This window comes from Pelophylax lessonae, assembly GCF_965119305.1.
Source record: "Pelophylax lessonae genome assembly, chromosome: 2".
Classification (NCBI taxonomy): domain Eukaryota; kingdom Metazoa; phylum Chordata; class Amphibia; order Anura; family Ranidae; genus Pelophylax; species Pelophylax lessonae.
The window spans coordinates 364150488-364175190 of NC_138769.1; the positions used below are offsets into that span (position 1 = coordinate 364150488).

At 42.5% G+C, this 24703-nt stretch overlaps 1 protein-coding gene across 2 annotated transcripts in view; it reads left to right on the forward strand.

Moving 5' to 3' along the window:
- NFYC (nuclear transcription factor Y subunit gamma) overlaps nucleotides 1-24703 on the forward strand; it is a 94639-nt gene that overhangs the window by 38924 nt on the left and 31012 nt on the right. For both annotated transcript variants that reach the window (XM_082247594.1, XM_082247595.1), the window contains exons 2-4: nucleotides 16944-17053; nucleotides 21354-21425; nucleotides 22520-22633. In XM_082247594.1, the coding sequence (XP_082103720.1) occupies nucleotides 16952-17053; nucleotides 21354-21425; nucleotides 22520-22633 (288 nt within the window). In that variant the 5' untranslated portion in view covers nucleotides 16944-16951. The remainder of the gene's footprint in view (nucleotides 1-16943; nucleotides 17054-21353; nucleotides 21426-22519; nucleotides 22634-24703) is intronic.

Sequence of the window (24703 nt, forward strand, 5' to 3'; positions counted from 1 at the left end):
CTCTTGTTGTGTTACGCCAAATTCATAAAGCATTTGTGATGTTTTTGATAGCGACTCATGCACCAAATTCAGGTAGTTCCAAAATGGGACATGTCTACATTGTTTCGCTCTGAATGCGCCAAATTTAAGAGTGGAGCTATTTAGGACCAACTTTCTTGGCATACAAAGAGGAAAAATGGTCTCAGACTGGTTTTACAAAAGTGTCTCTCGTGCAAGTGGCCCAGCATTATCCAAATTCAACTACAAGCGCTAGACAGGTATATGAATTTGGTGCATTCTTCACCACTTGTATGTGAGACACTTTTTTGCAAAATCTGCCTTCCCCAGTCTTTCAGTTCCAGGGAATGTTTTTAAAGATACCTAGACTAGTACTTTTTTTTTTTTTTTTTATCTCCCGTTTCATCTCTTATTTTGCAAGCCTTTTTCTTCTATTTTAATGCCTCATACACACGCATCGATTATTGGCCAGGAATTTTCGGCCAACGTCCGATCGGCCGATTTTCAGCTTGTTAGTATGATGCTTCCAACAACCGACTCCGACTTTTCGGCCGAAAAAAATCTGGTGTGCAGGCTATAAAATTTTTGTTGGCCGTCGACACAACGGCCGATTTTTTCCGTCAGTCAGTACAGATTTCGGCAGACAAAAATCTGATGAGCAAGACTGGGCATGCTCAGAGAAGAAAAAACACACGGAAAGTAAACCAGCACATGACATCACTTCTGAAGTAGAATTTTGTTGGCCGAGAAAATTCGTGTGCAGTCTAGGCACATTCCAACCAACAAAACACCATTCTGGACAAAAGTCAGTCGATCGGTCGGCCGATAATCGTTGCGTGTGTATGAGGCATTAGACTTTGGTTCTAGGATGACTAAGTTTGTTCTCCATGCCCACCCTTTTATCTATTTAAACTTAGTCAAACTTAACTGCTTGTACCTGTGATAGACTACACATTTTTTGTGCAGATCAATTCGGCTCTGAAAATTGTATACCCAGAGTGGATCATGTGACCAGAAATAACAGCTCTGCTTGCTCTACACTATTAGCAATGAGGCGCATCAGTGGAGGGGTGTTCACAGGACAAAAAAGCCTGAAAACTGTAATAGACTTTTTAAACCGAGGGGAAAAAAAAGCCATGGTTTACTTGAAATTTTTTATTGATGTACAAAATTAGTTTAGTGTCGCTTTAACCCTTTTCTACTCCTGTTAAAAACAAAAAGTTATTGCTGGAGTTTGGCTTGAGTAATAACATAAAGTGACATGAAATATGAACAAATCATATCCCTCTATAGTGTGTGCTTGTCTCAATGCAGAGGATGAAGTGTCTGCTGCCTTGTTCTCTGCTGTTTGCCCAAGTCACTTCTGCCACCAAGAGAAAAAAAAAAGGGGACTGGGAGGGCAGCTCTAACAGTCTTTGACAACCTCAGATCTGTTCCTGTGTGCAGGGCAGTGTGTACCTTAATTCCAGTTGGCACTGAGTTCTGCAGAGTAACTTCAGGTCCCCGACCTCTGCTTTATGAAGGCTCAGACAAGCTTTATAAATCCTGTACTTTGAATGAATGTCAAGAAAGTGAAGACAGCAGATAGACAGGTACAACTTATGCAGGATGATTTTTTACATCTGTTTATCACCTAAAACCAGTCACTTCACTGGGTATATGGAAGGGTTTACAACCGCTTTTAAAGAAATGTCCTTAAGCTTTCATATGACTGCAGACGTAGTCTGGCTTGCTATCTGCATTCTTCCTAGGCAGTGATGTAGCTTGTACATCAAACAATAGCATCTTCCAGCAGACATCTATTTAGCTTACTGGCAAATTCCATTTTTTTTTTTTTTTTTTTATAAAGCAAATGAAAGTGGGAACAAGACGGCAGCTGTGTGACTTTCAGTGCACCAAGCACTGTGTACTCAGCTGCTGCATTAGGCTTGTAACAAAGTGGATTTTTTTTTTTTTTGTTAACGTTTCCTGGATTCACTGACTGATTTCACATTGCTAAGGTAAACCTGCACTGAATGAAATGGGTAGCCTGCAGTGTGCGTCCTCTTGCTGAAAATGCTAGTTTCAGGCTGTTGCATTGAGCTTCTTAATTTTATTACTTTGAGTCCTTGATCTGGAAAATGTGTAGTCCAGTGGAGCCAGAACTCTCTAAGGTCCAGGAAGTAGTTCCCATTTTCACTGTTCTGTAACATTTTCTTGTCTTTTTAGGTAAGTTTTAACAAGCTTTCTAACCCTCCGTGTGGTTCAAATGTGCTTATAATGTGCAGGAAGGCAAAGTATAAAAATGCATGTAAAAGGTGCCCAATTTTAAAACCGTAGTGTAATAGGCCCTTTAGGGTCCAACTCCAGAATGGAATCTTCTATTCGCCTCAGTAACGCACTCCATGTGACTGCGCTATTTATTTCTGTGTCCTCCATATATCCTCTGGGTGCTCTAGCTACCTCCCATGGTTAAGCTCTTTGAGGGCAGGGACTATTGTAAATGTACACTGTGTATGTAAAACACTGCTTCATTTTGGGGCTATACAAGTACCTGAAATAAATAGAATGTATGTGTGTGTAAAATATATATATGTATGTATGTATGTATGTATGTGTGTATATACACACACATCTAAACGTGATGAAGACGACTTGCGTAAGTTTAAACGGAGCATAGGAAAGGGATTTAGGTGACTTTGAATGTGGCATGGTTATTGGTGCCAGACAGGCTGGTCTGAGTATTTCAAAAACTGCTGATCCACTGGGATTTTCACACAGCGCCATCTCTAGTGTTTACAGAGAATGGTCCGAAAAAGAAAATATCCAGTACGTGGCAGTTGTGTGGATGAAAATCCCTTGTTGATGTCAGAAGAGAATAGCCGACTAGTTTTCGGATGATAGAAAGTCAACAGTCATTCAAATAAGCAATCGTTACAACAGAATTCCATCTCTGAACGCACACAACACATTGAACCTTGAAGCAAATGGACTACAGCAGCAGAAGACAACACTGGGTGCCACTTCTGTTTGTTAAGAACAGGAAACTAAGGCTACAATTTGCACAGGCTCACCAAAAGTGAACAGTAGAAGATTGGGAAAACGTTGCCTGGTCTAATGAGTCTCTATTTTCAGCTGCGACATTCAGTTGGTAGGGTCAGAATTTAGTGTAGCCAACATGAAAGCATGGTTCCATCCTGCCTTGTATCAAAGGTCCAGGATGGTGGTGTAATAATGTGGGGGGGGGGGGGAGGGGGATATTCTTGGCACACTTTGGGCCCCTTAGTACCAACTGAGCACTGTTTCAAAGCCGCAGCATACCGGAGTATTGTTGCTGACCATGTCTCTCCCCTTATAAATACAGTGTACCCATCTTCTAATGGCTACTTTCAGCAGGGCAATGCACCATGTCGCAAAGTTCAAATCCCCTCAAACTGGTTTCCTGAACATGACAAGGAGATCGTTGTACTCCAATGGCCTCCACAGTCACCAGATCTCAATCCAATAGAGCACCTTTGGCATGTGGTGGAATGGGAGATTCTGCATGATGCTATTGTGTCAATATGGACCAATATCCCTAAATGAATGTTTCCAACACCTTGTTGAATCTATGCAATGAAGAATTAAGGCAGTTCTGAAGGCAAAACGGGGTCCAACCCAATACACTATTAGATACACCTTGCTAGTGTGTGTGTGTGATTAATATATATATATATTAGTGTGTATGTAACAAGTAACAGTGCACACATGCTTTGTAAATTTAAAAAAACCTGTCAGCACCTTGTCTGAACGATCTTTTGACAAACCGTGCTATTTTGAATTAAAGTGATAAGTTCCTATAAATTATGATAATTACATGACAACCTAGATGCATACAGTGACAAGTGTCAAAAAATTGTTATAAACCAATAAGTGTAAAGTGCAGAAGTGCTAAAAATTGCATAGGGTATTATTGCATAATGTCCATAAACACCAGTGTAAATCACACGTACAAAAACTTGTGGATCACTCTTCAACCTTCTCCACGGGAGGGGTTAGGGTATTGTATCTAAATCCGCCACTGGAAAAAAATGCCTGCTCGCCAAAGGTAAGTATAAATCTGACGTATCAGGATAAGGGTACCCTCAAACTGGGCACATATTCTCCACCGGGACCACAGCGATTAGCCACATCGGAGGTAATTAAGTATCTCACATAAGGGGGGAACCTTTAATTTGGACACAAGTCTCCACGCGGATCGCCACGATGACTCACATCAAAGGGGAGAAGAGAAAGAAGGGTTCCATTGTGTGCTAAAGATGGTTTATTTAAAATGTAAATAAATAAACTCACAATCTTGCAAATTAATGCAAACTCTGCAAGACAAGCAGGGATGCTGATTGCGCATCATGTCTCCTAATATCAGATGTCTCTGACGAAACGTGTAGAGTTATGGGGTAGCGGGACACTTTATTTCCACCGTCTGGAATGCAGGTGGAGTGGAATCAAGGTCCCTGATTGTCTTAGAGTTTGCATTCATTCGCAAGATTGTACTTTTTTTTTTTTTTTTTTTATTTATTTTTTTTTTTTTTTTTACCATTTACTTTTTAAATAAAGTTTATCACACTATGGAAGCCTTCTTTCTCTTGTCCCTTTTGATGTGAGTCATTGTGGCGATCAGCGTGGAAACATATGTGCCCAAATTAAAGGTTCCCCCTTTATGTGAGATACTTAATTACCTCTGATGTTGCTAATCGCCGTGATCCCGGTGGAGAATGTGCCCAGTTTGAGGGTCCCCTTATCCTGATACGTCAGATTTATACTTACCTTTTGGTAAGTAGACCTTTTTTTTCGGTGGTGGATTTAGGCACAATACCGTAACACATCCCGTGGAGAACTTTGAAGAGCGTGCCACAAGTTATTGCACATGTGATTTACACTAGTGTGTATGGACATTATGCAATAATACCCTATGCTAATTTTAGCACTTATAAACCAAAAATTGTAAAGTCCATAACACTTTGTCACTATATGCATCTAGGTTGTCATGCAATTATTGTAATTTATATGAATTTTTGTATATTTAGTGGCACTTATCACTTTAGTTCAAAATAGCGTGGTTTGTCAAAAGATCGTTCATACCAGGTGCTGACCATTTTTTTGACATTTACATTCATCTAGACCTTTTGGTCTCACGTCCAGCAACTACAATTTGTTTTCTGGCACGTGTTTAAGTTGTGCAGGTAGTGGATATACTTTTTTATATCCCATTTTTTTTTTTTTCCTTTACCTTTTATTTATACACGCATACTTAAACCTTCCTAAAGAAACTGCAGTTTTTCTTTGTCTCAATTAAAGCTGTTCTGGAGTTTCAGTGACAGGGCCTAGGCATTCTGGGAAAGTGCAGCACAGGAACTGGGATGTATGAGATTACTGCGCTAGTTGGTCATAAAACTAGAGCGCTACACTTCAGACTTGCCTAATTTTGTAATCTGGAATATAAAAGTCCTGTTCTCTGTCAAAATGCTGCAGAGAAGAAGCCTTGCTTTCTGTAGGGAAACAGTGGTCTCTCTGTGGAAGTCCAACATACCTCCTACGAAGTCAGAGCTAGAGCTCTCAACTCAGCAGGGAGCATTAGCAATTTGGCAAAGTTTAACATGCCCAGCAGTTCCCCAAATGCTACCACCACCTTGTAGACCTAAACAAAAAGAAAAAAATACCGATACTCATCCAATGTCTATGGGCACATTTAAAGCGGTTGTTAAACGCTGCACCTTTATTTTTTTTTCTTTACCTGCAAGGCAAAGGCAAAATATGATAGCATGCATCGCATACTAGCCCATTATGTTCCAGCTGGAGATGGCATACATATATACCCGGTCTTCCTTTCTGGGTTCGCTGCTCCGGCTCTGACTGGCCGGAGCCACGATGACGTCACTCCCCCGCATGCGAGTGGGAGCCGTCAGTCACAGTACACTGCCCTGAAGAAACCACTTGCATGTGCCACTGGCATAACTGGCTGCTAGGACAATAAACATCTGTTTTTAAATGTCACCATCATAAAACAAATACACACAAATAAACATGGACATTGAAATGACCCTCGCAGAGGAGTGCATTATACAGTGCAAGAGCAAATTATTTTACAGCAAGACCGTAGAAAGGTCACATCACTGGAGAAGGTCTAGCTCCCATAGGCCAAATGGGGACTTTGGCAACCACTTCTACATATAAATCATTGTAAGTCTGCGTGGAGTAAGTGTGAGACAATGTAATTCAGCAGCCCTAGAGGGCTCAGCTAGCCATTTGGACCTGCATGTCTGGATATTTCATCCCCTAGATATCTAGAGTTTTCAACCAACTGTAGGGAAAGGTCAGGAGGGGCCTCAGATCAAGCTGCGGGGTCTGTGAATTAATATAGATTTGACCCAGTTAACTAAGGCCCATGACCGTGGAGAAGGAATCCAGGACTTGGGGCCCCCTGTAGGGACAGACCAGCATCATTTAGAAATAGCAACAGGTCATACGCATACAGTGCCACCCTCTCCTCCAGCCAAACACGCAGAAACAAGAGTATGATCTCGTGGTGGGGTGCTTAAACTCCCGTCGCCTTAACCTAAGTAACCAAATTGGTGAAAAAATGTTTGGGGGGGTTTGGGCCTGTCAAGGTCAGGAGCCAATATGGCATTAAAATCCCCCATGAGCATCAATTTAGCAGGACAATACAGGGGGATCCTCTCCAGAATGGCATACAGTAACTCTGGGGGGAAAAATGGAGGAGGCATATACATACTGGGCATAATAGGACGTTGGCTTCATAAAGTAAACACTACAACAACCTATTTGCCCTGGGGGCCTGTGTGAACATGTTCAACCACACAAGGAAAGGACTTGATCAACACGGACACCCCCCGGGCGAAGGTGGAGTAGGAGGCATGAAAGGCTTTCTGGATCCATGGCTTCCTAAGTGCCGATAATGTGCTGCCTGTGAGATGTCTTCTGAAGTATTATATGAGGAGATTAGGATTTAAGGTAGCAAAATAACACCGCTCGTTTAAATTTGGAGTTTAACCCACAAACATTCCAAGACAGAATGTTGAACGGGTTGGTATCGCATGTTGCCATTACATTGGTATGGCATTGTGTATGCATGGATGGGATAGAAGGGCCCTAAAAAATCTCCAAAGCAGCAAAGACCCACGGAGCCAGTACCAGAATAAGTCATAGGCAAAATGAAAAATATGAAAATTCTAACAACTAAAACGTGCATCAAAAAAATCATCCCAATAGGCATCGAGGTACCTTCCCTGCCCTTGTCGGACACCGACCACCAGAACTCAGGAGGGCGCAGACAGAGCATATAGCCAGTAACTAAATTAGCAACAGGCAATAGTACAATACTATGTCCAAAAAAAAAAAACATCTTCTGTTGAGCACATAGTCAGTGGTATCCTCACCATGAAAAGGAAACCGGCTGGGGCCTCGTGCCTAAGATGGCTGCTGAGGGAGAAGGGCAGAGAGCACTAGGTTCCGGCTGTGTAGACCGGGTCTTCAGCGGACCCATCCGAACGAAGGTGAACAGTGGGCGAGGTCCCCAGGGAGTCGGAGAAGCGGGTGGTGGTCACCAGGGTGAAAAACAAAGGCTGAAAAGAGCTGAAAAATAGTGTCAGGATTGGAGCTCCAGCGATGCACGTCTGCTACGTTTTACATGCCAGCCACGCCCCAGACTGCATGTTTAGAAGATATTTACACTATAGGTAAGCCTTAATATAGGCTTACCTATAGGTAAAACTTAAAGATAGAAGTTTACTTCCTCTTTAATTAGATCCTAGGATAAAACTTACTTTGTTTTGGATAGTGTGTTAAAAAACAAAAAGAGAATCAAAGGTCCTGCATCGGAGTGCTGGAAGTATAACAATAGCTGTACACCCTGCGCACAGTAAAATTGTAAATTAAAAGAAGTCCACAAAGTGACATGCACCCCGTTGGACTTAACCCATAGTAATCCAGCACATTTTAGATGGGGCCTGTCTGAATTCCTAGAGTTAAGCTTTAAATGAAGAAAAATAGTCACGCTGTTTGCTATCATTTTGTGTAATGAACTGAACACGAACCACAGAAGGCAAATAAGAGTGATGTCCAAGGAGATCATAACGAAAATTATAGACTAGCATTAGGGTTTCTGTGCTAATACCAAGTATTTGCATGAATACTCCGATACCTTTTGCGGTGTGATTTGTGCCCATACAAAATGAATATTTCCTGTCCAAATCGCATACGGTTCCCCCCACCCCTCCTGTGTGAACCCAGGCTTGTCATAGTGATTTCAGCTTTGGTTCACACAGGAGTGGTGCTGGAAACTGAATGCGATTTGGAAAGGAATCACACCACATTCCTGTTCAAATTGCATACGATTTTTTGCAGTGCGATTTGAGTCCATTCATTTTGTATAGGCTCAAATCACACTGCAAAGGTATCGGTACTCTGAATCGGCGAGCATTTGACTAAAAGTATCGGTACTTGTACTCGCTGGTAAAACGACATTTGTGCAGCATGGCAAAGGTAAAGGCCATGATGTGACTAGAGTTGCAAATATTAGAAAGTTTAAAGCCCATAGTAGTATTGTCCAATCTCCATGGATGTAGCCACAAGAGGAAAATTGACCCCATATTGAACAGAAGGATAGTGCTAATGGTAGAAAACCTGCCAAGGAAAACTTCCAGAGATCTAATTTGAACTCCAAGGTCAAGGTACATCCGTGTCTGATGCGCCATCTGTTGCTTTTTGAGCAACAGTTGGCTCAGTGGAAAAAGACCCAGGAGGACTGTTAAAAGAATTAAACAATAAAGCCAAATTAGAATTAGCTAAAATATCTATTGACAAGCAAACAGTGCTTCAGGAATAATGCCCGTTGGACAGATCAGATCAAACCGGGGCTTTTTGGCAAATCACATCAGCGTTATACAAGTTCAGACAAAATGAAGGTTTTCAAAGAGGAGACCTACAAAGCTACTGTGATACAATGGAGGAGGCTTAGTTATGTTTGGGGCTGCTTTGCTGCCTCTTGCATGGGGTGCTGTGAATCTGTGCAGTGTGAAATAAAATCTAAACACTATCAAAGATTACTGGAGCAAAACATGCTGCCCAGTTTTAAAAAGTTTTGTCATAGTTGCCAGGTTGTGAGTCCTACAATAGAATGACCCAAATTGCACACTGAAGGCAGTGTCTCAACATAGTCGCATGCAGTGCAGGGCTAACCACCTTGCATTTTAGGTTGTTGGGCGAGCATGCGGCTGTAGCCCAAAATACCTTTTGAGAGAAGGCTTTGTGGGAATGGTCGCATGGATGGAGGGCATACTGGAGTAAGGCCAAGTATTTGTGTACCGAGACTAAACAAGCATGTGGCTCACCCTAGACTAAAATTGGCATGTAACTTGCAGTGGTGGTTAAACATCTGCCATTTCGACTTGATTTTTTTGTTTAAAAAAAAAAAACTTCTCTATGCAACTTCCCCCCCCCCAATACTTACCATGAGCCCAATCTCGATCCAGCGATGTGCATGAGAACAGCAGCTCCTCATTGGATAGAGACCGCTCACAGTGATCTAGGCTACTCTCCTGAACCTCTTCCTCACTCTTGCATTGGGGGATCTGTAGTTTTCACAAGATGGCTTGGAAATAAGAAAATATTGTGATTTCAGTTCACCGCAAATAAGGTGACAAGAACACTGCATATCTCACAAGATCAACCGGTATTTTCTGTACTCTTAAAATGTTCCTTGCCTGAAAAAAGGAATTGGTAAGCTGCAATATAAAATGTTTATTTTTGGACTCTTTACCTTTCAGAACAGGCGGCAAATTTTAGTCTTATGAGGACCATAGTCACTGACAGATGTGGTATGTGACTAAACTTGTCTGTTAAGTAGACAAGCTGACAGTGACCACTTTGGTAGCACTTTTCACTACCAATTTCCACAAGATTAGGCTTAATCTTCACAGTAATCTGCTCTTGAATTGCGCATCAGTATCACCAGAAGTTAATTTCCTTAGATAAAGTCATTTAGATTTAAGTGCCTATCTAAAATAAGCATAGTTTTAGGGTAAACCCATCACAACTATGCTTATGTGAGCCTCTGACTTTTATTCCAAAAATTGTAACTGTGCAGGCTCTAATTCTAAGCGTTTACCAGTTTTTATGTAATTTACTTAATGTTAGGATAACCTCTTGGAGATGAATGGAAGCCCCCGCTGAGTGTCTGAGCATTCTCTCACTGCTCTCTCCTTTCCTATAGGGGAAGAGAAAAGGGTGAAGGTGTGGTGGTAGAGCATCACAACTCAACTACTGCAAGAATCTGATTGGGGAAAAAAAAATCTTCAAGGGGGGCACATTATATCCGAGAGCCATATCTATCTTTTTCAGAAAAAAAGGTTTAAGCTATTTGGTAGAAAACATAATGGTAACTGTGGCAACTTGAAACCTTTTATTCCATAAAAGGCCATACGGGCTTTGATCTCTAAAGAGCAATCGGTTTGGATTGCTTTTCAGAGCACCGTTTACAGGTAGTGAGGAAGTGTTTGAATTGCTGCCTCCACTGCCTGCTTCAAAGGCTACATTCACCTTTTGGAACATGTTACATCCATATTTGGGGTTGAACATGTAACCTGTTCTATCTCCTGCTGCCAATTCCCCCTCACTCCCGCCCATCCCCCCTTGGTGTGACAGTGCACGGGCGATCGTCCTGCATCCACTGTCCCAATTTAAAACTGCACAGCTGTGCAGGGCTTTGCCCACAGAACTGTTTATTCAGTTTCCTGTGGATGAATGAATTACAACTGCAGTCAGCCACCACAGCTGACGGCTTGTAGTTCTAAATGAACTGTGAGGGTGCTGATGGAACGCTTTTGTAATTCATTCACAAGCCCTGTCGCTTTCAACAGTAAGCCCTTACGATGCTAGGGGCAAAAAGCTGCAGGGTATTTCTGCAGAAGCTGGACAATTGCACCCCTGATCAATGGTGCAATGCGTTCCAGGCTCCTGCAGGAAAAAAAAAACAATGCACATTTTTTCCCCTGGGAAAATAAACACTATTTCCAAAAGTATTGGGACACCTTTACAAGCACATGAACTTTAATGGCATTCCAGTCTTGTTAGGTATTGTGCTGGCCCATCCTTTGCAGCTATAAAAGCTTCAACTCGTCAGGGTTTAGGAGTATGTCTGACCATTCTTCCAGAAGCGCGTTTGTGAGGTCAGGTACTGATGTGGACGAGAAGGCCTGGCTCGCAGTCTCCGCTCGAATTCATCCCAAAGGTGTTCTATCAGGTTGAGGTCAAGACTCTGCAGACCAGTCAAGTTCCTTCACTCCAAACTCGCTGCCTCCGCCACTCCTCCTATCCAGTTCCCTTGTGTTCTGCTGTCTCTGGGCCCCTGTGTGCTCCCTAAAGCTAAAGTGAAACTGAACACAGAAGGAAAAGGAGAGGCTCTACTCTTCACCCCCCCCCCCTCCTCCTTTATTTCATTTTGTTAAAATTTGGTGGGTTCCTGTCAAAACTAGGTACCCCCCCTCGGAAAAAATTCCTAGGTGATCCAAACAAAATTTCTCACCCCCTCCACATCACAGGTCCCAGAACGCTGCGGAACCATTCATAAAGCATAGCTCATAAATGCGCAGGGAGCAGCCAACTGTTAGTGCCGGTTCACATATGTGCGTGAACATGATACATGTCAAGTCGCACAGCAAGTCAAAAGTCATTCATTTCTATTTTGCCCGTTCTCACTGCCGCGACTTGAGTTGCGGCGACTTGAAAAGTAGTTTGTGCACTACTTTTGGGCCGACTTCAGTGCGACTTCCTTCTATAATGAGGGACAAGTCTCACTGAAAGCCGCGAACAAGTGAACACTACAGAGTCGCGCTAGAAGTAGCGCGACTCTGTAGCCGCAGCAGTGGAAACCAAGCCTAAAGCTGCAAGGGAGTCACAGCCAGCTGCCCACAGTTAAGATGCTGGCCCTGGGGACGGAGGCCAACCACTGTGAGTATACAGCGCTGGATCCCTGGGCAGCGAAGTGTCTGTTTATAAATAGTCAGCTACATTTTTTGTTCGCACCTCCACTTTTGCTATCATAAAATATGTTCATAAAATCACTAACTACAGTGATTCCTAGATTGAGTTTAACAGCTTGGAGGCACTAAACACCTTCCACCATCCTGTTTTATTTGTAGCCACAAAAAAGTGGTCAGAGTCTAAAAATATCATGTGTGTTCTCTTTCAAGTATTAACAAAACCTTTAAACAGCTTCTGACATATGCCAAGTGTACTTGCTGCTATGAATCATAGAGCATGCGGCTAAATTTGGCTCCATGCTGCGAGTTTTGGATTCTGCAGTTGTAAAACTGCAAGAAGTATATCAGATCCCTGAACAACAGTGACTCAATCACAGCTTCCACTGGTCAGAAACAAAACAGTGTGGTGTACACTGTACTAGCAAGGAGAATTATTCAGTTAGTATGAGCAAGTTTATAAAAGGTATTTGAATGAAAAAAACAACTACATTTCACTTGTCCCCTGGATTCATTCTATCTGCAGTGGTAAAATAAAGGCCAGTTTTTATCTTGTGTCCTCTGCTATATGAAGCAATTCTTATGATCTGTTATCTATGAAGGACTAATGTGCTAAAACTGTCTGATTTAAGGCTACAATATATTTCATAGGTTATCACCCTTATTCTGAGGGCAGTGTGTGTGTGTGTTGCCAACAAACAGTATTCTTACTGGCAGCCAGTAAAGAATGGGCACTTTTCTCCTGCCAGTAAATTCCAGTGACAGGAAAAGGTTGCCAGTAAAAAAATATGGCTGTGGTGCTCGACTTGGAACTGCATATGTGCAGTTCTGGTCCGGAGCCAGCTGAGACAAAGTGCCTGCTAATAGTGTTCAGGCAGCGCCGGTGCGAGTGGATCTGTGGCCTAGGTGGTGCCTGAACGTTGTGTGTGATGTCATGGTGCGAGGGAGCCAAGCGGAAAGGCCAGGAATAAAGCAAGCCGGGAGCATCAGTGCTTTTTGAACTGAAGGGACCACCTGGCGGAGAGACTGTCGCTGTGCTTCAGGAGGGAATGTGTAATGTTGGTGAGGTGTTATCTATGCTGCTGAACATTGCTGTGTCACTGCGAGTCAATTTTATGTGTGTGTTCCTGCCCATTCCAGTTTCTTGCCCTCCAGAGTCCTGTACCCTAATTACTTTTATTTAATTTTCCTTTAAAGCTTAAATTTTGTAACTTTTCGATGTGTGTTAGAGCTGCACGATTCTGGCCAAAATGAGAATCACGATTTTTTTGCTTGGAATAAAGATCACGATTCTCTGTGTAACATCTTTTACATTATAAAAAAAATTGGGATAACTTTACGGTTTTGTTTTTTTTTTTTTTTTTTTTTTTTTTATTCATTAAAGTGTATTAATTCCGTTTGAAAGACTGTTGCGCAAATACAGTGTGACATAAAAATTTGCAACAATCCCCATTTTATTCTGCAGGGTCTCTGCTAAAAAAAGAAAAATATAAATGTTTGGGGGTTCTAACTACTTTTCTAGGAAAAATAAACTGATTTAACTTGCAAGCAACAAGTGTAGAAAAAAGGTTTAGTCTTTAAGCCCCGGTTCACACTAATGCGAGTGTGGGGTTCGCATGTAATGTTGGAGCGCACTGCTCCTTCATTACATGCGATCGGCTGTGCGGTGCGAGTTTAGCCATACACTTTGTATGGCTAAATTCGCACCGCACCCGCAGCAAACACGCACAGGGACCCTTTTTGGCAGCTGCATCAGGATCAGATCGCACAGCGGTTCACACTTGTGCGATCCGATCCTGTGCGAACTGCAAGATCGCACTGCGATATGCAATCAAACTGGGGGTGTCGTTAAGATTACATTGACACCCCCAGCGTATCGCATATGGCAGTGTGAACTGCCGAGGGTGCGTGTGCGATGCGGGAACAGGCTGCGTATTCGCAGCCTTCCCGCATCGCATAAGTGTGAACCGGACCTAAGAGGTTAAACTTCCTTCCTCCGGCAGAGGGAAAGAAAAGATACAATGTAATCATTTGTGTTTACAGTTCAGTGGGAGACTAATGCTGATAGGCTTTTGCGGGAGGCTCTTTTTTTTTTTTTTTTTTGACAGCTGCTCCCTCAGCTATGTAAAGAATCGAGCAAGTGTCATGTTAAAGAGGTTGTAAACCGATAATTTTTTTTTTTCTTTTCTTTACATCCTGAAAGATAAAGACATAATGAGCTAGTATGCATCGCATACTAGCTCATTATCAAATACCTTAGAACGAGCCCTCGCCGCGCCGCTCTCTTACCTCTATGACGGGCGACATGTACAGTCGCCCGTCTTCCGGGATCGCGGCATCTGATTGGCCGGAGCCGCGGTGACGTCACGCCCGCGCGTGGGAGCTGACGGTCACGGCACAGGGCTCTGAAGGAACGGCACGATCTGCCGTTCCTTCAGAGCGCATGCGCCAGTGACGTCACTGGCTGCATCAAATGTAAATATCTCCTAAATGGTACATGTTTAGGAGATATTTACAGTACCTATAGGTAAGCCTTAACATAGGCTTACCTATAGGTACAACTTCCTGAGGAGGGTTTACTTCCTCTTTAAGATCGTCAGGGGGAGTGAATCGCGATCTCGATTCTGTTACGATTAATCATGCAGCTCTAGTGTATGTGTATATATAAAATATATTATACCTTTTACATACAGTAACCACTACCCACAAACCGACGTACCTGTACGTTGGCTTAAAGAAGTGGTTGTACCGGGGTGATGCCTGTACCATTTTTTTTTTTTAGAGCTGGTGTTCTAAAATTTTGTCGGACCCGTGAAAATTCCGGACCTCGTCACTTCCAGGGACGCTACGTCATAACCCAGCTGGTGCGAGCCCCGGTGCGCATGCGCACAAGACAGTTTTCAAGGTCCGATGAAATTCTAAAGGAAAATTTTACAACACGTTGCAGAGCTGACTTAGAGGAGGCGGGAAGGAAGTGTGTGTGTGTGTGACAGGGGGTGGTACTGAGGTGCGTAATGAATGCACTAAAAGCGGCTCCTTCAGAACAGAAGTAGCCGCTTAATTTTTTATTATTATTTAGCATACATAGGAGCCTCTTTTAGTGCATTCATTACGCACCTCCATCCCGCCCCCTGTAAGTCGGCTCTACATCTCCACACATATATATATATATATATATACATATACATATATACACTTCCTTCCCGCCTCCTCTAAGTCAGCTCTGCAACGTGTTGTAAAATTTTCCCGTGGTGGTGTGTGCGTCCTCAGCCCCTCCTCTGAGTCAGCTGTTGGCTAAGTCTCAGAATTTCATCGGACCTTGAAAACTGTCTTGTGCGCATGTCCGGGGCTCGCACCAGCTGGGTTATGACTTGGCGTCACCGGAAGTGACGAGGTCCGGAATTTTCACGGGTCCGACAAAATTTTAGAACACCGGTCAGCTCTATGGAGATACCAACCAATGCTGGCTCAGCAGCCTCTCAACCATTATCCCAGCAAGCGGACGTCACCCACCCCCCCCCCCACCCCCTCCACCGCTATGCCTGGGTCTCTTGTCCCACCCTATTCGGCTGATTTTTTTTATAAAGAACTGTCGGTATTCAAAAATGCAGATTTTGGCATTTTCTATTTCTTTTAAGTGCAGTGGAGGGGTCTGGGTTCTTTAAGATCCCCAGATCCCTCCATAAAGAGTACCTGTCTCTGCCTTTTACTGTCACAAGGGATGTTTACATGGGACAAGAATCCGCAGTCTCCTGACAATCTGACCCGCCTAAGCCGGGGAACGAAAGAATCTCTGATATGGTGGCTTCATTCTTGGGCAAATCCTTCCTTCCCTTGCGTTGGACAGTGGTCACCATGAATGCCAGCCTGTCCGGTGGGAGAGGCGTCCTCGGCAAATATTCTGCTTAGGGGATCTGGACACTGGAAGAGTCCAGACTTCTGTGTACAGAACACCTCCAGGTAGGCCATTTTGTAATTTTTCAGGAAATTTCAGAACTGGAGATTGAAAAGGAATTGCAATTGTATATGGTATGTTTTTATTTGCTATTTTTTTCCCCCCATGAAAGTAGTTACCTTATAATGCATTCTGTGGCTCTCTCCCTCCTCACAGGGTAGATTGATAGCAATAGGAGCCATTGGCTCCTGCTGCAGGCAATCAAATTTTGTAATGTGGGGCAGGGCTAAGCTATTTAGTCTGTTAGTAGACATAGGAAGGTGCAGTTCGGGAGCAAGCCTGTACAAGTGCCACCATAGAAAGCAGCTTTCTCTGTGGGTTCTCGCTGAATCGTAGTTGCCAGGAGTGCTGGTAAGGGCCCCAGAAGAGGAGATGCAGATCTACTCTGCAAAGAAGTATGACATGTTTGTTGTGTTTTTTTAATTTTTTTAAATCAATCCTTTTTAATCACTCAACATGCAAGTCTGCTACATGGCTTTGCTTTTAATTGGATCTATTGTAGTAACACTTTCAGGTAACAAATACTTTATATACAAATGTTATTTATTTGTTTTACTTATAACAGTTAAGTTATTTAGCACTGTCTTTCAACATCTGCAGCAATGTAGAGTTTCTCATAGAATTCTTTCTTGTGTTTTGCCTTTTAAATGGGGACATACATGGCCTTGTCACATTGCCCTGTCATTTAACTTTCTGTAAATGAGTTCTTATAGTGCACATGTTCAGTTTAGATCCTTGTGCTTCATTTCTCTCTCTCATGCACAGAGAGCCCCTCTCTCAATTAATCCTTTGTTCGGTTTTCTATAGTGCATTGCAGATAAGCATGAGGCTGCAGAACTGCGTAGTGCAGGCCATTTAGTTAATATTGGTTAACACCAGGCAATCTCAGTGGATATTCTGCACCTTTTTGCAAGTTTAGTACATAGTTGTATGTTTTTTTAAAATCTTTGATTTTTGATCCATTTTCTTTTTCTCAGGTCTGAACATGTCTACAGATGGGGGGTTTGGTGCAGGGAACTCTGATGCACAGCAAAGCTTGCAGTCATTTTGGCCAAGAGTGATGGAAGATATTCGCAACCTTACAGTGGTAAGTAGAAAATATATGGTTTACAGTGCCATACTACACGTGTGCACAGACACATACTTAAGTAGCATTAATTCACGTTTTACATTGTCACACTAGAAAGTGGTGTGTGTGTGTGGTTTTTTTTTTTCTTTGTTCCATTTTCAAATTTGTTTTGTTGTAGAGATATGTAAATGCCCCCTCTAGTGATCTGTAAAGCAGAGAATGTGATTAGGCCTGCAGGAAGATTCCTTGTAGAGATCATTAGACTTTTTTTGTCAGTTTTTTGAGAGATGCAGTAAAGCCCAGTCTTTTTCCTGTATTAGTAGAACAAAGAGTAGACAGCAGGTTTAAAGCGTAACTTTACCAATAACCACTTGATAAAAAATGACGTTTAGCAAGGACGATACATTCCATAATAATAATGATGCTACCAAAATTAGTGTGTGCTCTAAATTGCCTCCAACATTTCTCCTGATCTTCTTGCTGGAGGTTGCCATTTTGCTTAAGTCCAGAGCCCCTGGACAGCAGTAAATCAAAATGAGGAACTAAGCCCATCGATTTAATGGTTTCAAATAACCGTTATGTTCCTGGAATGCTGGGATTGCTAACTGGTATCCTCAACCAAACTGTCAAACCATCAAATGGCTGGTGTCATAAATGATCACATGTGCAGCACTATGGCAGTTGCAGATGAAACATAAGCAGCTTTCTTGGCTGTAAAGGTTAGGAGGGTTTAATTCTGCTTTAAGGCTGTCAGCAGGTCGGGCCTCTACAAATTCAGCATTGCCTAAAAATGGATAGCATCTGAGCATGTGCAGAGCAGGGTGAGATGGTGTATTACTGGGTTTTTTTTTTAGGCACTTATTTTTAATGTTTTACATAGCTATACCTGCAGAATGGACCAGCCTGAAGTTATCTATCTGGACTTAAGTTTCCACTGTAAGCTTGTAAAGTGAGTGTATCTCTAAAGGGCACACCAAACAGCACAGACTAATTATGAATTAAATTTTTAGCTGCCTAAGAGCCGGTTCACATACAGGCGACCCGACTTGCCGGGGCGACCTGTGAAGTCACGGTGCACAGCGCGCACCGCGACCTCGGAGAGACATGCTCGGACTTCATATCATTGAAGTCAATGCAGGTCGCTCCAGGTCGCCCCAAAGTAGTACAGGACCCTTTTTCTAAGTCGGAGCGACTTGTGTCGCTCCTATTAGAACGGGTCCTGTGCTAATCTATGGCAGGCGACTTGTCAGGCGACCAGGTCGCCTGACAAGTTGCCCCAGCGTGAACCGGCTCTTAAACATGACTGTTACATCTTCTCTTAGTTGGTGCTATAGAAACTTGCCGTCATGAGAACAGATTCCCTACTATACTCTACAAGGGGGATTCTGTAAATTCAACAGTAGACCAGATTGTCACACCTGGAGCCAGCTAGAAGCTTGACCTTTTTTATATTACACAAATTGTACCTAAGCATCTGCAATACTAAACCAAGTGTGCAAATATTCCAGAGGAAAGTTATTGTGCAAAGTTAAAGTATACACTGAAATTCTGATATTTGCCTCTGTAATATCGTGTCACCATTTTTGGGGGAGGGGGTTTCTAGTTGTGCAATAGCAACATCCATCCCTCCATCTGCACCGTGTGGCCAGACAGGCACAGGAATTCATAAAATGTAGCAGGTAAGACATTTTTTTTCCCAACTTTGTATTAAATGGTTATAAACCAGTATATAGATTTCCTCCATTGGACACCACTGGATGGTAAGAAGTGCAAGGCTGAATAGTTGACACTACAAAAGGAATGTTAAGGGAAAGAGTGATTTTTGGCATGAGGGCAGTAATCAATCTCGTGTTTGGAAAGCTTGGTTGTAAATTTTACCATATTGGAATAGCTTCTGTTCTTTTTGATGGTGACCCAGCCTAGCCTGCTCACCCCTGTTTTACAGTAAACCTGCAAGGATAGAAATGTGAGCACTTGAGGGGGGCACTGTTGTCATCTTTGTATAGTGAAACATTAAACTGAAACTTGTATTGAAGATGGAAGTTCAGATTTTTGCGACTTTCCTGACTGCTTGCTTGTTACAGTTAGTGATTTATTAGGTTTTGAAGCTATGATCTATTTGATAGCCAGTTAATTATAGCAATAGAAGCTTTATTCCTTTAATCATATTTGGTATTTTCCAAATTAATTTTAGGGTCTGATTCAATTTATTAGCTCGTTGACACCTTCATCTGCCTCCTGACTTTGTTGGGGGTTCTGATTGTAATTCTAGCAAAATATCTTAATTTGGATAAGTTTCAAATTTGAATTACCGATAGCTCCTGTCCAGAAAGTACTATATATTTTTACTGTACCTACAAATATTAAGGGCCCTCCAGATATGCTCATTTCTTACCCATATGTTAGAGGTATGCCATTTTTTAATTATGACTTCCCTTTTAAGTTCCAGTAACTAAATTGTTTGCTGGTTTATATAACTTTGCTTGCAGTAAATGTTTGTCTTGTTTAGTAATTTGCATTACTTATGAAATAACTGTTCCTGAATGTGATTCATAAACTGTATAAGGAATGAGATGCTCTGTATATGACCAAAGTGATCCACAATGTTTATTTACACCACCTATACAGGCTGCTCTATAAGACCCCATGTACATATGGGGTGTCAGCCCAGCATTTAGGTGCGGGTGGAGGGCACAGTTGTGCTGTCCAGCTCCCCTGAAGGCAGCCTGTCCATCTCTGAGAGTCTAACAGCTGCCACAGCTTGAAGGGGCTGCACAGTACACCTACTGGTATTTATGTTTAGGGAAGTACGGACTAGAATGCAGACTACTTGCGGTCCAAGCAAGAAGTCTGGGCTAAGTGTCTAGTATACATGGAGCCTAAGGGCCGGGTCACATTAGTGATTCACACTTCATACAAACTGGCTGAAATTGCATCACATTCACACCAAAATGGTGCATGACCCTTTTTTTTTTTTTTTTTTTTTTTTAGTCAGCACTTGAATCGGATTGCATGGGTGTTCACACCTATGCAATCCGATTCCTGCACCATTTCACAAGTCGCACTGCGATCTGCGAACTGATCTGGGGATGTTGTTACCTTTACATTGACACCCCCAGCGGTTCACAGATCTCAGTGTGAACCACTGTGCAATTCAGGTGTGATGTGGGAACCGGCCCTGCATTGCACCAGTGTGAACCAGGACTTAAGTGTGTAAAACTTATACAGTTTATATAAACTTATGTTTGTATGAAATACTGTGCAAGTTAGCAAGGGCTCTTTTAAAGGATAATTTAAAAAAGACAGTCACCACTTCTAACAAGTGTATTTTGTTACTGCTTTAGAAAAGGTGAATATCCCGCTCTCTAATACCCTCTATTTAGCAATGTTGCTTCCACCCAGCTTATACATCAATATTGTGTCTGCAGTGCACATGATGCTCTTGCCCAACAAGTCCAAGGCCCCTTTCACACGATCGGACTTATCAGGTCCGCCTGTCTGTTTTTCAGGTGGACCCAATCTGGCCACCCATTGACCTCTGTCCACTGACACCTGCCTAGCATCTAGTCAGACAAGAGCCGCTGTAAACAGACATAAGGCGATACGTTGGCCATCCGTCTAGCAGATTGGATCAGATGAAAACAGGCAGGCTGTCCGTTTTCATCCGATCTCCCCATAGAGAACAGCAGGACTCTGACAGGTCCCTCTCTGCACAGTGATTGGATACAGACCTGTCATCTGCCTGCTCAGCGGAGATCAACAGAGCGATCCCCGCTGAGCAAGAGGCAGTCAAAAAGAACCCGTCCCTTGTAAAAGGGACCATATAGTATTCTCTAATACCAAAAATGTAATTTATCAACCCATAAACTCGTATTGGAATGATTTGCAGTCTCTGCTGATTTTGGACAGATTGTGAATCTATCAGCCTAAATTCCAGTAAAGCAGACTGTCCATTGGGATATAAGAGCACTCATTGCCTTGATAAACTTGTTTCTCCTAAACCCTGCAAGGAGTAGCTGATGCAGCATCTACAAAAATATAATGTTTGCTATTAAAGGTTTATTCAGTACAACAGAGCAAAGTATAACGTATGGAGACCAACAGGAAATCTTAGTGATCAAGTTCCAGTAAATGGTATATTTAAACCAACTCCTTAGGGTTTAGATTCCCAGCATGTAAAATGTTTAGTATGGTTAAAGGAAAAATATCTTGTTTAAAAAAAGTATTTGTTTTAATCCCTGTATTAACACTGAGGACAGAAAAAAAATGTTCTATATTCTGATTTTTAGTATGGTTTTTTTTTTTTCTTATTTTACAGAAAGATTTCCGGGTCCAGGAACTTCCGTTGGCTCGCATAAAGAAGATAATGAAACTTGATGAAGATGTTAAGGTAACTTTTCAATTTGTTCCATGTTAATCCAGACTTTCCCATCTTTTTGACATCCCAGGTGGACATTGGTTATTCCTGACTTTTGATAGTCCTTCTAAAGTTACTTTCAGAAAGTGATGAGCAGGCATGCAAATTGCTCTCACAAGTGATTGTTGTCGAAACTTACAAGTTTGCATTATGCATGTTTGTACCTGTGAGAGAAGGGGAGAGTTTTAGTTGTTGGCCAGTGGTGGGGAAAAAAAATGATCGTAAACTGCCTAATGGGGTGAACATATACTCTGTAACTTAGATTTGTAAGCTGCGATGAATGGAGGACCCCAGTCTGGGGGGGAGAGACAGAATTGTAATCTTGGTCAAATTTGTGTACCTTTTTTAGACCTTAGTAGGGTATATACTGTACAGCAGTGGAACAATCTGGGTGTATAATTACAGCACAATGTACTTTATAGAACATTTAGCACAATATACAGAATGGATTGCTGTGGAGTTAACTGCACAGTTACAATACACAGTATATTAACCGGATCCGGACAATGGGTTGTAGGGGTATGTTTACATCAGCCGCTGTTACCACTTAGCGGCTGGTGTGCCATCCAGCCCCGATCAGTGTAGTACTGATGCACCAATCCCGGCACATTACGCTGTCCGCCCCCCCCCCCCTTTTTTTTTCATTTATTTATTTATAAATTTTTTTAATAATGAGGTTTTTTGAAATGTCAGACTTGCTTTGTCATGTGGTGGGACTGCACTAGCCACCCAACAGTCACACTGCATCTGGTGTGAATGTACCCTAAAGAAATAATTTGCTTGGCTCTGCCCACTGTCCTGAAATAAGGAGTACTCTCCGTATTTTTCAGGATATGTGAATACATTCACTTAAACTTTTTCCTGTCAGCACTGTAAAATCATCCAAACACGTCTTTTTTCCAACCTGGTCAGCACTCCGAAAAAGTGAATATTTTTATTTTAAAATTACATTTTGGTTTTTGAAAAATGGTGTATCAACAAAACTTCAGAATATTTTAGCTGTTTATTATTGCTGCATAGTCATAATGGAATAGATTATCAGAAATGCTTTTTTGTTTTAACAATAGATGATCAGTGCAGAAGCTCCAGTGCTTTTTGCCAAAGCTGCTCAGATTTTTATAACCGAGTTGACGTTGCGTGCCTGGATTCACACAGAGGATAATAAAAGGAGAACGTTGCAGGTAATGCACCAAAAAAAAAAAAAAAAAGATTCTACAGATTTCACAAAAAACAAAGCTCTTTTCTTGTCCATTTAATAAACCAAAATGTTTTTTTTTTTTTTTTTTCTCTTTCCTGGTGTAGTGCTGATAGATGTGGAATGCTATGAGCATGCTGCATATCACAAAATTTCTCTTTACAACTGGTTTGCAATAATGTTGGTCATTTTTACTATCAGTCTTCTAGAAACACAATGTGATGTGCAGAAACTGTCATGTTTTGAACGTGTGTAAGTGAATTATGATTTTACCAGTTTTTAGATGCTATATTTTATAATGAAATATTCGGCAGGTATAGGGCAGTGAGACATTAACCACTTGTCTTCCAGCGCAGTTTAAAATCCCTGTCTAGCAGCTGCTATTTGGAACCATGTTTACATGTGGTTGATGGCCTTTGAGGAGACTTCCAATCCCTTTCACAGCCCACTAAATTTACGACTCCTTCCCCTGCCATAGTGCCCCCACCATGTATCCTGGGCTCCAGTGTATCACGTCGGTGTGCTGATCTCCGGTGAATGAACAATGTGTATTGCATCACTTCCAGATCTGGCTGTCATTGTCCCCCAGCAGCTGGGAAAGACAAATGAAGTATAATATGTGCTCCTTTAGCTGAAGTGGAAGGGGAGAGATCAGGGGTTTGTTAGACCTCTGATGTCTCATCAAGGAGGACCTGCCATTTCACTATTTAAACAGAGGCAATTGCACCCCTTTGTGAGAGCAAGTGATTTGTGTAAAAAAAAAAAAAAAAAAAACTATATATATATGAGAGGTAGAGCTGACTTACAGGGGGCGGGACGGAGGTGCGTAATGAATGCACTAAAAGCGGCTCCTTCTATGTATGCTAATCTCAAAATTTAGAATATCAAAATGTTTAATTTTTTTCAGTAATTCAGTTTAAAAAGTGAAACTCCTATTTCTCTATCGTTCATTGACAGACACAGCTCCATATTCTTCTTAACAATTGGGTTATGCGTCCCCCCTCTACATGATTGGATCACTAGGCAGGAAAAATCTTTACCATGCCTATAGGGCAGTCCCTGTAGGCGTTCAGTTTTTTTTCTGCCTAGTCAGGAGTAAGGACCTAGTTCCCTGCTGGGATTTCTGTCCTAGTAGGGTTTTTTTTTTTTTTTTGTAAAAATTGAAACTTTTGTCTAAATTTTTTTTTTTTTTTTTTTTAGCTAGTTATGTTCCTGAGAGAACTACAATCCACAGCCGGACTGGGTGTCGGACTGAATATTCTAGATCCTTATGGTCTCCCAGTCTGGCCAGCGAGCGTGTGCAGGTCGCAGCTCCGCGCTAGGCCTCGCCACGACATAGCCCCACTGGACGGTGGCTGGCCCATGAGTGAAATACCTCCCCAGGACGCACACGACCTGGTTTGGCTTGAGTCGCAGCGTATCCCTTGGCCATCAGCACCCCCACCCCGGGTGGAGAGGTGGTCTGTCCGGAGTGGCACCCACCCAAATATCGTTGGTATGGTGAGTGGTGTCCCCCCATATCTCTTGCAGTCTCGGGGTGGACGTGGTACCCCCCATGCCCCCCATCTTCATGTGTGTGCGGTCCCTAGGGACCATCCCCCATCGACCATCCAAGGCTCCCTGGGCAGGCCATCCTCCCCACTATTTCATAGGCTGGGTCCCTACCTCAGTCGGGTACGGTACAGGGGCTGTAGCAGGCAATGGGGGGCTGCACCAATGCCGCTGATCGCACGATCCACTTGAAGGGGGGGGGGGGTTTATCGTGGGTGGCGGTCCTTTCCAGTGCCCCACTTAGCCTGAATGATTGCTGAATCGCTCAGTGGATCCTTTAGACCGCATGGCGTGCTGAGGAGGTCACCATTTTCTTGTAGATCAGCTATACAAGGCTCGGCAGCCATTTTTTTAGTAGTTTCCCATTGAAATGCATTGGGCAGGCATTTTCTCGGAGCCCGAGAATGCTGTACAGCATTGAGTGGCAAGGCCTTAACTTTGGTGCTTACCCAGGTACTTCCTCTTCCTGTGAGGTTTGTTTTCTGCACATTTCAGGCCAGCACTG